The 14,937-nt window shown below is 48.3% G+C and overlaps 1 protein-coding gene across 4 annotated transcripts in view; it reads right to left on the reverse strand.

Moving 5' to 3' along the window:
• The window catches only part of LRP1 (LDL receptor related protein 1), a 360,219-nt gene that overhangs the window by 42,481 nt on the left and 302,801 nt on the right, over nt 1–14,937 (reverse strand). For all 4 annotated transcript variants that reach the window (XM_063119223.1, XM_063119221.1, XM_063119222.1 and 1 more), the window contains 12 exons: nt 14,665–14,814; nt 12,975–13,097; nt 12,685–12,801; nt 10,655–10,783; nt 9,086–9,208; nt 7,435–7,575; nt 4,371–4,558; nt 3,973–4,156; nt 3,709–3,794; nt 2,056–2,175; nt 1,557–1,744; nt 745–950 (listed from right to left, as the gene is read on the reverse strand). In XM_063119223.1, coding sequence (XP_062975293.1) covers nt 745–950; nt 1,557–1,744; nt 2,056–2,175; nt 3,709–3,794; nt 3,973–4,156; nt 4,371–4,558; nt 7,435–7,575; nt 9,086–9,208; nt 10,655–10,783; nt 12,685–12,801; nt 12,975–13,097; nt 14,665–14,814 — 1,755 coding nt within the window. The remainder of the gene's footprint in view (nt 1–744; nt 951–1,556; nt 1,745–2,055; nt 2,176–3,708; nt 3,795–3,972; nt 4,157–4,370; nt 4,559–7,434; nt 7,576–9,085; nt 9,209–10,654; nt 10,784–12,684; nt 12,802–12,974; nt 13,098–14,664; nt 14,815–14,937) is intronic.

Genomic DNA, 14,937 nt, shown 5'->3' on the forward strand with positions numbered 1-14,937 from the left:
CAATTTTTGAACCATGTCTTAGCTACAGTTGACCACTAAATAGTAAAAAACAAACCCAACTCGATTAATTAAACATCCACACAGCTTTTAAACTGGCTGGTGGGGGGTGGGGAAGACAAGCAACAAGTGCTGAGGGTGGGCCACTGTCCAAAAGGACTCCTCCATCAAGGATGATGTTCTAAAATAAACATTCCAGACCCTTAAATTGAGGACAGGACAGAAGTTGACAATGAGCACCTGGAAACGAAAGAAAGCCATTTTTTACACACGACTCACAGGTCACAGGAGAGAATGTACCTAAAGGAGGTATTTTAAAAAGGGATGACACAGCTATGTACTTTATAGGCTTTTGTTGGAAGCCTAAAAGAGAGGCGTGGATGGATCTACACATTACGAAGGGTGCAAAAGGTTTCCAGCCCTGTATTCCTTTCAACGTCCAAACACAGGGGCTGGGGAGAAGTGTTTGCAGGGGAGCCTGCAACTCTCCCCCTGCAAATGCCCTCCAGGCCGTTTTAATTTTTTTTCCCCCCAGCCAAACTTCAAAAGGAGAAGGTCAGCTGGGGAAAAACCGCTCTGAGTGAGGAGCAACTGTAGGGGAAACCTGGAGGTTCAAGGGAGGAGTAAACCAGCCCTCCCCTCACACTCATTCCCCCACCACCACCTTTTCTCCTGGTATACAACCCAGAGCCTGCTCAATTGATCTGCATGTGACTTTCAGCTCCGTAGCCCCTACAGCTCCCTCACCTATGTGCCGGTTTGTTCCATCCAGGCTGGCAAATTCAATGTAGTCCTCCCGGGCATCAGCCCAGTAGATGCGGCTGTTGATGTAGTCCAGGGTGAGGCCGTTGGGCCAGGTGATCCTGGAATCCACAATGACGCTCCGGTTGGTGCCATCCATGCCTATCTTGCCAATCAGGGAATGGTCACCCCAGTCTGTCCAGTACAAGTATCTGGGGGAAGAGAGCAAACGGAACGGGTAAGACCAATGGCATAAACACAGGGCTGCAGCTGTGATCAAATCTGTGTTAACGTGTAACACAGCTATGTGAACCACCCAGAGAGCTTCGGCTATGGGGCGGTATACAAACGCAATAAAATAAATAAATAACAGCTGCACCCCCCACCCATCCCGCCTGCTTCTATAGTTCCAGGGAGGCAGCGAAAGCAGGACATGCGTGGACTTCAGTAGGTGGGCTGTGTTTACCTTTTTGAACCGTGTGGCCGTGGTTTCTAGTAACTGTATTGCTCGGGTTGGCTTTCTCCAACCTCCAGATGTGTTGGGCTGCGACTCCTGTGATTCTCAAACTGGGAATGATGGGAGTTGTGGCCCAGCACAGGTTGGGGCAGGCTGGACCAGATCCACATGACATCCTGACTGAATTGGGCTTGCAGAACCAGGCCCACTTTGAACTTGAGTTATGGGGGAAATCCAGAAGCCCCTTCTGACCTCCCATGTAATAACAACAACAACCATTTGCAAAATTGACGTGGATTAAAAACAAGGGAGTCCCTGCACACAGCATTACAAGCTACCCAGATACAGCTGACGGACCTACCCATTCTGGACATCCACTACTAACGCCCGGGGTTCCCGTAGCCCTGAATTCACCAGCACAGTGCGGTAGGCCCCGTTGAGCTTCGACACTTCGATGGTGTCCCTTCCCTTGTCACACCAGTACAGGTTCCCGCCCACCCAGTCCACAGCCAGCCCGTCAGGGTTGCTCAGCCCAGTGCGGTGCAGAACCTGGAAAAGCACAAGGCAAAGAACAGCACGAATCAAAGAAGGTGCGAAAGAAGACTGGTCAAAGGGACGTCTACCCCGCTTAGGGATGGGATGATTTTAGGGGCGCGGCAGCTTGCAACACCAGGAAGAAATGGGACTGGATGTGAGAGGGGGGGGAGGGAGTTTAATCCCAGTAAAACCCTGGTGTCTGGAGTGATGTGCTGCTAAATCTGTACACGTGCTTGTGTGTACGGAACCTGATCCTGAGCATTCAGGAAGGAGCACAGTCCCCTCCCAGTGGCGGGACAGTCTAAATGACACCAGACACGCACCTGCACATTGCTGCCATTGATGTTCATGCGGCGGATCATGCTGCCCTGTGTGGTGACATCTGTCCAATAGATCATTTGCTCCCGGTAGTCAAAGTCCAAAGCTACAGCATTATTCAGCCCCTAAGCCCACCAAGAAAGAAAGACAGGCATTGGCTCCTATATCACATGCACAATAGCATATAGCAGCTGAGAGGCTGGTTCAAATCTTGCTTGCTGCCATCAACTCTTTAGGGGCCCCTATGCAAGCCATTCTCCCCCAGCTCCAGTCATCCCCGTTCCCCCCCCCCTCCCTGCAATATGGCAGATAATAATACTGACAGTAATAATACTGTAATATTATTACTGACAGTAATAATACTGTTCAGGGTTATAAGTACTATAGTTAGACAATGCACTTGAAAGCACTATACAAACATGATTTAATACTACTATAACTACTACTAATGCTCCTATGACAATAATAAAATAATAATAATAATACCACATTTGTATACCACTTTCATGTGCCTTATCTAATTGTAATTATCATCATCATCATCATCATCATTATCATCATCACCGCTATTAGACTGCAAAGAACATTGTTTTAGGCCAGATTTACACCAAGCAGGATATAGCACTTTGGAAGCGGTATGAAAGCAGTATATAAGAGGCAGGAGCCACACTACTGCTTCACAGAGGTATTGAGGTGCACTGACAACTGTTGGGGCCCACTGACACATACCATATACGGCTTTCATAGCGCAATATCCTGCTTGGTGGGGCTCCTGCCTCTTAAACACCGCTTTCAGAGTGCTATGTCCTGCTCGGTGCATAGCTGGCCTTAGTCAGGACTGCCCTGTTCTTAGTATTTGCTACAGTCGCTGTGCCTATGATCATGTTTCAGAAAACCACCCCTTGTTCTAAAGCATGCCTTGTTTCCCCAAATGCCTGTAGTGGGGCCATGTAGCCCTGTCCTCGGCATGTATAACAGATAATCACTGAAGAAAAGATGCAAAGGAAGGAGTCTGGAGCTTAAATTCTAGGAAGGGATTGTGCCCAGGAGCTCAAGACAGGCAAAGTAACTGCGAGGGCAGCAAACTTACGTGGCTTGGGACCACAATACCTGACGGAACGCCTCTCCCAACATGAATCTACCCGAACACTACACTCAACATCTAAGGTCCTCCTCCGGGTGCCTACTCCAAGGGAAGCTCAGAGAATGGCAACAAGGGAGAGGGCCTTTTCAGTGGTGGCCCCTCAGTTGATGAATGATCTCCCCAATGAGGCCTGCCTGGTGCCAACATGGTTATCTCTTCCGTGCCAGGTCAAGACTTTTCTCTTCTCCCAGGCATTTTTTAACTGACCCCAGAATAGTTGCTTTGAATGGATATTGTCTGTTTTTGTTTGTATTTTATGCTTTTTATGGTTTAAAATTTTGTATATTTCTTTTTAATGTTCACTGTTTTTAACTTTTGTAAACTGCCCAGAGAGCTTCGGCTATGGGGCGGCATATAAATATAATAAATAACAACAATAATATAATAAGTGGCAGAGTAGTACGTCCCAAATTGCTGCCTGAATATTGACTGCGTCCCAAATGGGAACATGCCACCCCCAGGCCCTGCCGACATAGCGCTCCGCTCCCCACCCCCCACCCCCAATACCAATTACCTGTTTCAGCAAAGTATAGTTGGAACCGTCTAGGCTAAGCTTCCTTAGGTAGTACCTATTAGCAAAGATCAGGAAGGGTTCGTCTTCTGCGAAAGGAAACAAGGGATTGGTGTCAGCAAAAGGGGGCAATGGCCAATAGCTCTAAATGCTGGCGGCTCCACATCGCAGGTTCCCAATTCCCGCATCTACCCGCGGAACGATTGCATGGGACGAAGGGCGGGACCCTTCCTGCTTCAGGCTCGTCATTCGGAGGGCCGGCATCACCTGTGACAGCTTTGCAGCTCGTCGGGTCGTCGGGCTTCAGGATGTAGCCATCCACGCAGAGGCACTTGAAGCTTCCGTGGTTGTTGATGCATATCTGGCTGCAGGGGTAGGTGGTGGTGCACTCGTCAATGTCGATGCACGTCTTCCCGTCATCCTTCAGCCGGAACCCGGGGCGACATCTGCACTGCAGGGGGCAGAAGAAAGTCATTACAGGTTTAGAGGCTGTGCCCTGATACAGCGCCACCCTGTGGCCAGGCGGGCTCAAGAGAAGAGCCACCGCATCAGGGACAAGAGCGCTGGATTCCCCGTGGCTCCCCAGGGAAAAGGCGTCACCGCCAAGCCCCCTTTAGCCCTCGGAGACACCCGCCGGCTGAGGAAAAGAAACCACCGGGCCCAACCTTGTAGCCAATTTTGAGGTCTTCGCATTCCTGGGAGCAGCCGCTCTGCTTCTTGTTCAGGCACTCGTTGATGAAGCAGTTGAGTTCGTCGGAGCCGTCGCCACAGTCATTGTTGTTGTCGCAGAGCAGGTGGTTGGCCACGCAGTGTTCGTTGTTGCACAGGAAAAAGGTATCGTTGCACTTGCTCTCTGAAAGGACAGTGAGGAGTCAGGGCAGAGACGCCCAGCATGGCCTCAGCCAAGGCAGGGGGCTTCTTTCTGCCTTGCTTTCCCCCTCAGCTTAGATGCCTTGTTTCAAACATTTTAGCACTTTTGTCAGTGCGTTCATTCATTTATTTATTTATTTGCTAAATCCTGCCTTTCTTTCAAAGTCCTTCAAAGCAGCTCTCAAATACAGAATTTAATTAAAGCAATAATATATATATATATATATAAGAGAAAAGTTTAAAGCAACTACAACAATTTTGATATTACAAACACAACCCTCCATCCAGTTTTAAAGCTTTCTTAATGAGCCACAGTATGGCTGCTTGTCAAAAGACCTCCCCGGGAGAGCATTCCACAATCTAGGTGTCACAGTCAAAGACCTCCCCTGGACAGCATTCCACAATCTAGGTGCCACAGTCAAAGACCTCCCCGGGAGAGCATTCCACAATCTAGGTGCCACAGTCAAAGATCTCCCCTGGACAGCATTCCACAATCTAGGTGCCACAGTCAAAGACCTCCCCTGGACAGCATTCCACAATCTAGGTGTCACAGTCAAAGACCTCCCCGGGAGAGCATTCCACAATCTAGGTGTCACAGTCAAAGACCTCCCCTGGACAGCATTCCACAATCTAGGTGTCACAGTCAAAGACCTCCCTGGGAGAGCATTCCACAATCTAGGTGTCACAGTCAAAGACCTCCCCGGGAGAGCATTCCACAATCTAGGTGTCACAGTCAAAGACCTCCCCTGGACAGCATTCCACAATCTAGGTGTCACAGTCAAAGACCTCCCCGGGAGAGCATTCCACAATCTAGGTGCCACAGTCAAAGACCTCCCTGGGAGAGCATTCCACAATCTAGGTGCAACAGTCAAAGACCTCCCCTGGACAGCATTCCACAATCTAGGTGTCACAGTCAAAGACCTCCCTGGGAGAGCATTCCACAATCTAGGTGCCACAGTCAAAGACCTCCCCGGGAGAGCATTCCACAATCTAGGTGTCACAGTCAAAGACCTCCCCTGGACAGCATTCCACAATCTAGGTGTCACAGTCAAAGACCTCCCCGGGAGAGCATTCCACAATCTAGGTGCCACAGTCAAAGACCTCCCCGGGAGAGCATTCCACAATCTAGGTGCAACAGTCAAAGACCTCCCCAGGAGAGCATTCCACAATCTAGGTGTCACAGTCAAAGACCTCCCCTGGACAGCATTCCACAATCTAGGTGCCACAGTCAAAGACCTCCCCGGGAGAGCATTCCACAATCTAGGTGCCACAGTCAAAGACCTCCCCTGGACAGCATTCCACAATCTAGGTGTCACAGTCAAAGACCTCCCCTGGACAGCATTCCACAATCTAGGTGCCACAGTCAAAGACCTCCCCGGGAGAGCATTCCACAATCTAGGTGCCACAGTCAAAGACCTCCCCTGGACAGCATTCCACAATCTAGGTGCCACAGTCAAAGACCTCCCCGGGAGAGCATTCCACAATCTAGGTGTCACAGTCAAAGACCTCCCTGGGAGAGCATTCCACAATCTAGGTGCCACAGTCAAAGACCTCCCCGGGAGAGCATTCCACAATCTAGGTGTCACAGTCAAAGACCTCCCCTGGACAGCATTCCACAATCTAGGTGTCACAGTCAAAGACCTCCCCGGGAGAGCATTCCACAATCTAGGTGCCACAGTCAAAGACCTCCCCGGGAGAGCATTCCACAATCTAGGTGTCACAGTCAAAGACCTCCCCGGGAGAGCATTCCACAATCTAGGTGCCACAGTCAAAGACCTCCCTGGGAGAGCATTCCACAATCTAGGTGCAACAGTCAAAGACCTCCCCGGGAGAGCATTCCACAATCTATGTGTCACAGTCAAAGACCTCCCCGGGAGAGCATTCCACAATCTAGGTGTCACAGTCAAAGACCTCCCTGGGAGAGCATTCCACAATCTAGGTGTCACAGTCAAAGACCTCCCCGGGAGAGCATTCCACAATCTAGGTGTCACAGTCAAAGACCTCCCCGGGAGAGCATTCCACAATCTAGGTGTCACAGTCAAAGACCTCCCCTGGACAGCATTCCACAATCTAGGTGCCACAGTCAAAGACCTCCCCGGGACAGCATTCCACAATCTAGGTGCCACAGTCAAAGACCTCCCCTGGACAGCATTCCACAATCTAGGTGCCACAGTCAAAGACCTCCCCGGGAGAGCATTCCACAATCTAGGTGCCACAGTCAAAGACCTCCCCGGGAGAGCATTCCACAATCTAGGTGCCACAGTCAAAGACCTCCCCGGGAGAGCATTCCACAATCTAGGTGTCACAGTCAAAGACCTCCCCGGGAGAGCATTCCACAATCTAGGTGTCACAGTCAAAGACCTCCCTGGGAGAGCATTCCACAATCTAGGTGTCACAGTCAAAGACCTCCCCGGGAGAGCATTCCACAATCTAGGTGCCACAGTCAAAGACCTCCCCTGGACAGCATTCCACAATCTAGGTGTCACAGTAAAAGACCTCCCCGGGAGAGCATTCCACAATCTAGGTGTCACAGTCAAAGACCTCCCCGGGAGAGCATTCCACAATCTAGGTGCAACAGTCAAAGACCTCCCCAAGAGAGCATTCCACAGTCTAGGTGCCACAGTCAAAGACCTCCCCTGGAGAGCATTCCACAATCTAGGTGCCACAGTCAAAGACCTCCCCGGGAGAGCATTCCACAGTCTAGGTGCCACAGTCAAAGACCTCCCCGGGAGAGCATTCCACAGTCTAGGTGCCACAGTCAAAAAGCGCCCATTTTGCATCCGGGTCCATGGAGACTTCAGACAGTAGGGCGACAACAATCAACAGGGCCTCAGTGTCCCCACCCATCATGACACCTACCAGGGCTAGAGCAGCGGTGGTTCTTGGGTGCTTCATCAGACTGGTCGTGGCAATCAAACTCGCCGTCACATTCCCATAGCTTATGGGTCAGGCAGCGGCCATTGGCACAGCGGAACTCGTTGGGGCCACACGTGAGGTACTCTGAGGGAGAGAGTAAAGGTGGGAGATGAATAGTCAAGCTCTGTTCGAACAGGTGCAACTTCTTACCATGTCACAGGCTCCAATGATGTGGGGAGATCAACACAGAGGTGAAGAATTACCAGATAAAACGAAACTATATATCATATCTGTAACTAACAAGGAATTCATGGTAGCAAAAATGGGCTTCCCATTGTCTCTTTGGAACTATCCTGTGAGGTAAATTTAGGTTCTGAGGCAATTAGTCGCTCTAGATCACCCAACGAGCTTCATGGCTGAGCAGGGATTTGGACCCAGTTCTCCAAAGTCCAAGGACAACACCATCTCTTTATTTCTCTCTTCCACCACATCAAACAAAACAGAAACATGGGAGGGCCAAGTTAGATTTTTTTGTCCAACAAGTCCAATACTGTCTACTCTGACTGGCAGCAACAGCAACTCTTCAGAGTCTCAGGCAGAGGAAAGTCTTTTCCATCCGCTGCTACTTGACCCTTTCAACGGGAAATGTTGGGGATTGAAACTGGGACCTTCTGCATGTAAAGCAGGTGATCTAACACTGAGCTATGGTCTATCTCCAGAAGGACAGAACCTGACTGAGGAACAGGGATTTGGGACTCACAGGAACACAGCACCAACATTTTTTTTTTATTAGCAAGGATACTGCCTCTGAGTTTAGCTGCAATCCTTACAGTAGCTGGGGAGAAACTATTTTTTCCAAGCAACAGTATATCATTCTCTGTTGTAATGCAAAGTATTTTGGAGTTCCTTGGCCTTGAATGGACAATTGCGACCCACAAGCTTTAGAAAAGACCTGCTCTGGGTGAAGCTAAAAGTGTCAGAACTGGTTTGTTGATATGGATCAACACAGCTGTCTGGAATTTCTTGACTCTCCTTGGGCGTGTGGCTGTGGGGACTCTCATGACAAGCACCTGCCCTTCCAACACGTACTCCTATACCACTGTTTGGACCTCACCGAAGCAAAGAACCATTTTTTCAGCACTAAGCATTGACATGGCTCACTCTTACTTTCAGTCGACTTCACTTGCCCTCATGTGGCCAAAACTGATTGGCTATATAGCACTACGACATCATCCCATTCACCACTGGATCCCCCACTGGCCAGAATCACCCATGTGATTAATCCAGAGAGAAGGAAGAAAGAGCAGCCGGGGAAACAATGGCACCAAACATTATTTTTTAAAAGTATTGGCTTAATGCGTTTTTCCAGAAATATTTTCACCTCACTGAGATGGCTATTCTTAAAGCTATAAAGACTGATCTCTTCCGGCAGGCCTATCTAGGGGAATTTTAGGATGTTCTTAGAATGTTCTTAGGATGTTTTAACAATGTATATTATGTTTAATTCAGTTTTATGTATTTTATATTTACTGTTGTTCCCCACGTCGGTCAGAATGGAGAGGTGGGTAAGAAATACTACGAGGAGGAGGAGGAGGAGATGTGGGGTATCATGCCTGCTCTCCTGTCAGAGCCCCAGTCCTAGGTTTGCACTTACCGCAATCTGCAGACTCATCAGAACCATCACCACAGTCGTCATCATGGTCACACACAAAATGTTTGGGGATGCACTGCCGGTTATGGCACATGAACTCCCGTTCATCACACGTGTTGTTGTACACTGAAATCAGATGTCACAGGTGAGAAGACATTTCTCCCCTTATCCCCCATTGCAACTCACTTCCTTCCATTGACATTTATTAGTTCTACAGCACCTAACGTGTACTTCCTTTCAGTTTTCAGCCTGAAAAGTCACCCTCCATCCTTTTAGAAGTGGGAAACTGTAGGCTCTACAGGTCAGATTTATTTTATTTATTTATTTATATCCCGCGTTTTTTCCTCCAAGGAACCCAAGGCAGTGTACATAATCCTCCTCCTCTCCATGTTATCCTCACAACAACAACCCTGTGAGGTAGGTTGGGCTGAGAGTCTGTGACTGGCCCAAAGTCACCCAGTGGCTTTCCATGGCTGAGTGGGGACTAGAACCCGGACCTCCCAACTCCAAGTCATAGAATCATAGAATCATAGAATAGCAGAGTTGGAAGGGGCCTACAAGGCCATCGAGTCCAACCCCCTGCTCAATGCAGGAATCCACCCTAAAGCATCCCTGACAGATGCTTGTCCAGCTGCCTCTTGAAGGCCTCTAGGGTGGGAGAGCCCACAACCTCCCTAGGTAGCTGATTCCACCGTTGCACTGCTCTAACAGTCAGGAAGTTTTTCCTGATGTCCAGCCGGAATCTGGCTTCCTTTAACTTGAGCCCGTTATTCCGTGTCTTGCACTCTGGGAGGATCGAGAAGAGATCCTGGCCCTCCTCTATGTGACAACCTTTTAAGTATTTGAAGAGTGCTATCATGTCTCCCCTCAATCTTCTCTTCTCCAGGCTAAACATGTCCAACACCTTAGCCACTACACCACACTGGCTCTCCAGTGGATGGAGAACTTCCGCAAGCCAGATTAGGCCCGTGGGCCGAAGGTTCCCCACCCCTGATCTACGGGGAAAGTCAACTAATTTTAGGTTCAATATGATTAAACAAACCCAAAAGGATGCATGGATTTATCAGCACTAGATCCCTCAAAGCTGTGAACCATATGCAGGTGATGCTTTTATATCAGGGGTGGGCCCACTTGTGGCCCTCCAGATGTTGTTGGATTGCAACTCCCATCAGCCCTAGCCAGCATAACCCATGGTGAGGGAGAGTGGGAGTTACAGCCTAACAAGATCTGGGCGGCCACCAGTTGCCCACCTTCATTTTGTATGAACAGGAACTCACAAATGCTTGTATGATCCAGACCGTTCAAAGAGGACAAGCTGACCAGTCCTGCAGTGACATGTCACAAAGGGGAGGGGGGTGGCATTTCCCCTTGAATCCCTTTTCGTTTTCCTCTGTGGCGGTCAGTCTTCACCACTAGGTCAAATTCCCACCCAGAGTTGTGGACTGAGCACCGGGGAGGAAGAGAGAAAACGTAACGCTTAGCCCAGCCTGCTTTGGCAAGAAATCATCCAACAACCCAGCAGGAGATCATTATTCATCGGAATCTGAGTGCAGAGAAGACGCAGCCACTCACAGCAGCCGGCAGCCAGACTTTCATCAGCCCCGTCAGCACAATCTTTGTCCCCATCGCACAGCCAGCGTTGTGGTACGCACACGTAGGTGTTCGGGCACTGGAAGGAACCTGCAGCGCAAGTAGTGTGACCTAGAGGAGAGAAGTGAACCATCAAAAAAGGACAGGTAGAGAGACTGCTAATTGCTCACCACTTAGAGAGCCCAAACGTTGCTTTTTTGAAGCTGCTGTTAGAATGCAGAAGTCTGCAATCCCAGCCTCTTCTTTGCGCTGCCATGCCAGGACCCACCTCCCTTCCAGAGCTGGGGGACCTTTCCCTCACTCCCTTCCTTAGCATCAGGAACTGTTAGGACCAGGAACAGGACGTTGGTGTCATGGAAATTCACGCTGCTAATTTTCTTTGAAGTGATACAATGGGTGGTTTTGCTAGAGGTGGGCTCAGAAAAGAATCTCCCCCCTAGGCCAGACTGGCTAACGATCTAGACTTTTTTTTGTCTTCCACTGCAACGTGGCCCATTTGTACATGTTATCCCAAGTTATTTGTGCAAGTAATCCCAGCCTCTCATCTAGGAGGGGGCTATTGGATGGATGGATGGATGGATGGATGGATGGGTTGGAGGAGACGATATTTTGACCTCTGCCATGATTCTATGAATAGGACCTGAAATTTATTTATTTTATTTTATTTATTTATTTTATTACATTTATATACCGCCCCCCAGCCGAAGCTCTCTGGGCGGTTTACAACAATTAAAAATAGTAGACATTAAAAGTATACAAAAAATTTAAAAAAACATAAAAACAGTATAAAAACAACAACAGTATTCATTTAAAACAACAATTCTGGGGTCCATTAAAACAAACTTAACGTAATTAAATGCTGTTAAAATGCCCTTCCAGCTTCTCTAAGGGTCTTTCTAGTAATCAAAAGACATTGTGCAGCTGTCCCATGTTTCCCTCTTTTAGTGGATTTTTAGTGGTAAAAAAATAAATATGGAAGAAGTGGTGGGAAAACAACATGGGCGAGTTATAAGTGGAAGAAGCTGCCGTTTGAACCTCCTTGTAAAATTTTGTGAATGCGGCAGTAAAAGCCTCATCTTGGAGCGCCCGAAATCCCACCCACCCACCTTTCCTCTCAAAACTGCAGCTGGATATTCCACCGAATCCTGCTCCGACCCATTTCCAGCTACATATTTGCACCTTTTAAGTTTGCTTTTCAAACTTGTGCATCATTGTGCCCAATTTTATTTATTGCATTTATTGCAAGTTATTGCATTTATTGCAACAGCTGAAGCTCCCTGGGCGGTTCACAAAAGTTAATCCATTTGACAAGCCACAACCATTTGACAAGCCACAACCATTTGACAAGCCACGCACTGGCTCAGTTCAGACAACATGTTAGTCAACGCAGTGTGAAAACTCCACTCAACGGTTGACTTTTTAGGAGGTATTCCCCACACAACATCTTCCAACTCCACTGTTGTGTGACTGTGGGCTACCGTGGAGTTGAATAAAATCCATTGCGACATTTGAGTGACAGTTTCTCCACCCTCTCTCCTTCCCTGGTCCTCCTGATGGTATCCCATTAGCCCTTGCTCCAAAAATCATCCTGACGGCTCTCCTAGCGCAGCGTTCATTCCTTTTGCCACTCTTGCCAAGGAACTCTGTAGCCAATGGGAAAGTTTATATTGTATTTTATATCATGTTTTTATATTGTTGTTTTATACTTTGAATGGTTTTAATTTTTGTGAACCGCCCAGAGAGCTCCGGCTATTGGGCGGTATAAAAATGCAATAAATAAATAAATCCACTCAACGCAACAGGAAACTCCACGGAGCCCACCACACAACACGCCACGCAACGGTTGTGCAGGAGCTGTCCTCTGCACAGCGTGGCTATTCTGTGTGGAGTGTTTTCCAAAAAAAACCTCCACCATGGAGTTCTAAAACCACCATTGAGAAACGTCTTGTCTGAACTGAGCCCCTCACTCTCTGTCTCGCTCCCTCTTCCCCAAACCTGAAGCAAAGGCTTACTGCAACGGTGATCTTCATCAGAGCCGTCGCCGCAGTCATCTGTGCCATCACACACCCACTGCTTGGAGATGCAACGGTGGTTGTTGCATTCAAACTTCACTGGGAAGCAGAACTTATCTGTGGGGGCGGGGGGGGAAAGGAATTAGGCTGTTACAATCCAAATCAAGCTTAAGAGAATTCAGTCCCCAAACTCCAACATTTTGGCACAATAAGGAATAATATCACTAATGGAAAGTAGGATCTTTGATGACCAAAATGGCTTGCCATCACGGTGCGGATGCAGGACTTACTGCAGTGGGCCTCATCCTCGCCATTTTCACAGTCATTCTCCTTATCACACGTCCATGTCATGGGGATGCACCTCCCACTTGGGCAGGCAAAGTAGTTCGCTGGGCACTTGGACTTTCTGACACCTGGGGAAGACGGAAAGCGGGGGGGGGGGAGGGAGAAAATGTAACAGGGATTGATGAAGGCTACCCAACTATATATTTTTTTCCGTTAGAGAAGGAAAAGAGAAGCATGACACAAGGAGGCACCAGAGGTTTTGTTGTGGTTGACTCGTCTCACTCGTGGTAGTTTTTCTAGACAGACATGACGGGCTTTGCCTGGTCATGCGGTCTTTTACTGATTCAGAAGCAAAAGCAGGGGGAGAAAAAGCATCCAATGAAGTGAGAAGAAGGGAGAAACGAATTCTCAGGATGCTGAACTTTTTATTTGTAGGTTGTAAAGCCCGACACGTTTCGGCCTTGAAAAGGTACAGGCCGAAATGCGTTGGGCTTGACAACCTACAAATAAAAAGTTCAGCATCCTGAGAATTCGTTTCTCCCTTCTTTTATTGATTCAGGAATTTCCTGACATCATCATCATCATCATCATCATCATCATCATTATCATCATTATTTATTATATTTCTATACCGCCCCATAGCCAAAGCTCTCTGGCTGATTTACATTACTGCTCTTCATATACTCTTGTCACCAGCTGAAAGGCAGGATGGGGAAGATATTTGATCTTGGCTGGCAGCCAAAGAGCTCCTTTTAGACCCAGCCAAGGCCAGGAGCAGCCCAAGTGGGGTTGTTTTCAAAGAAACAAAACAAAACCACAACTCACAAAGTGGCTCACAACAAGACTAAAACACCACATTAATAAATATTAAACAAACACATTGCTGGAACAAATTACACTGGTGAAAACCACGTGTGTGCTCCACTGATCCCTAAAGCCCTGTGAAATAAAACTGCCTTGAGGCCTAACTTGGTTTCCATAACCTTGATGCCACTATCAAAGAGACCCTGTGCCATGCAACTGCACTCCAGATTGTTGACAAAAAGGGAAGATGGAGCAGAGCCTACGGAGGTCACGTAAGTGTGCAGGTAGTGTCAAATGGAAGTAGGCAGTCCTTCTTCCCCTTCTGAATGGGGGTTGGGAGACAGAGGCCTAATCTACTCCAAGCAGGATATTGCACTATGAAAGTGGCATGAAAGGGGATATAAAAGGGAGGAGCCACACAAATCAGGTTAAAGCACTATGAAAGCTTGTTGTCAGTGCACTTCGATACCACTATAAAGCAGTAGCGTGGCTCCTGACTTTTATATACCGCTTTCGTAGTGCAATATCCTGCTTGGTGTAGATTAGGCCATAGTGAGGGACAGACAGAGCTGTCCTCTTCCTGGTATATCCCAATTTGATTTCCCTTCACACCTGGCTTCCCTGAAAGGAAGGACAAGGAAGACAAGAAGATGCCAATCAAAGGAGGATGGATTCCTCCTAGAGCTCAAGAGCTAATAAGGCCTCCCTGTCTCCCAAGTCAAAGTTAGGGCCTCCCCTCCCCATCCCCCGGGTTCAATGTCTGCCATGTCCTAAGATGGTCCTAAGGAAGACAAGAAGATGCCAATCAAAGGAGGATGGATTCCTCCTAGAGCTCAAGAGCTAATAAGGCCTCCCTCTCTTCCAAGTCAAAGTTAGGGCCTTGCATCTTACCTGGGCAGTTCAGCTCATCTGAATAGTCCCCACAGTCATTGCTGCCGTCGCACACCCAGGATGGAACGTAGCACATGGAGGTGTGCTCACACTTCTGGAAGGTGGTGCTTTTTACTCCCAGTTTGAAAAAGCTGCTGCAGTCGGTGGCAGCTATCAAAAGAGAGGAAATATACCGTACAATTGTGCGGCAACTGTGAAACTCTCCAAACAGGCATCATGATGCAAAGGCATTGGTTCTGCAAGGAACATTCCAATTTTTCTAGCCACAGAACA

Source organism: Elgaria multicarinata, chromosome 3 (assembly GCF_023053635.1).
Source record: "Elgaria multicarinata webbii isolate HBS135686 ecotype San Diego chromosome 3, rElgMul1.1.pri, whole genome shotgun sequence".
Classification (NCBI taxonomy): Eukaryota; Metazoa; Chordata; class Lepidosauria; order Squamata; family Anguidae; genus Elgaria; species Elgaria multicarinata.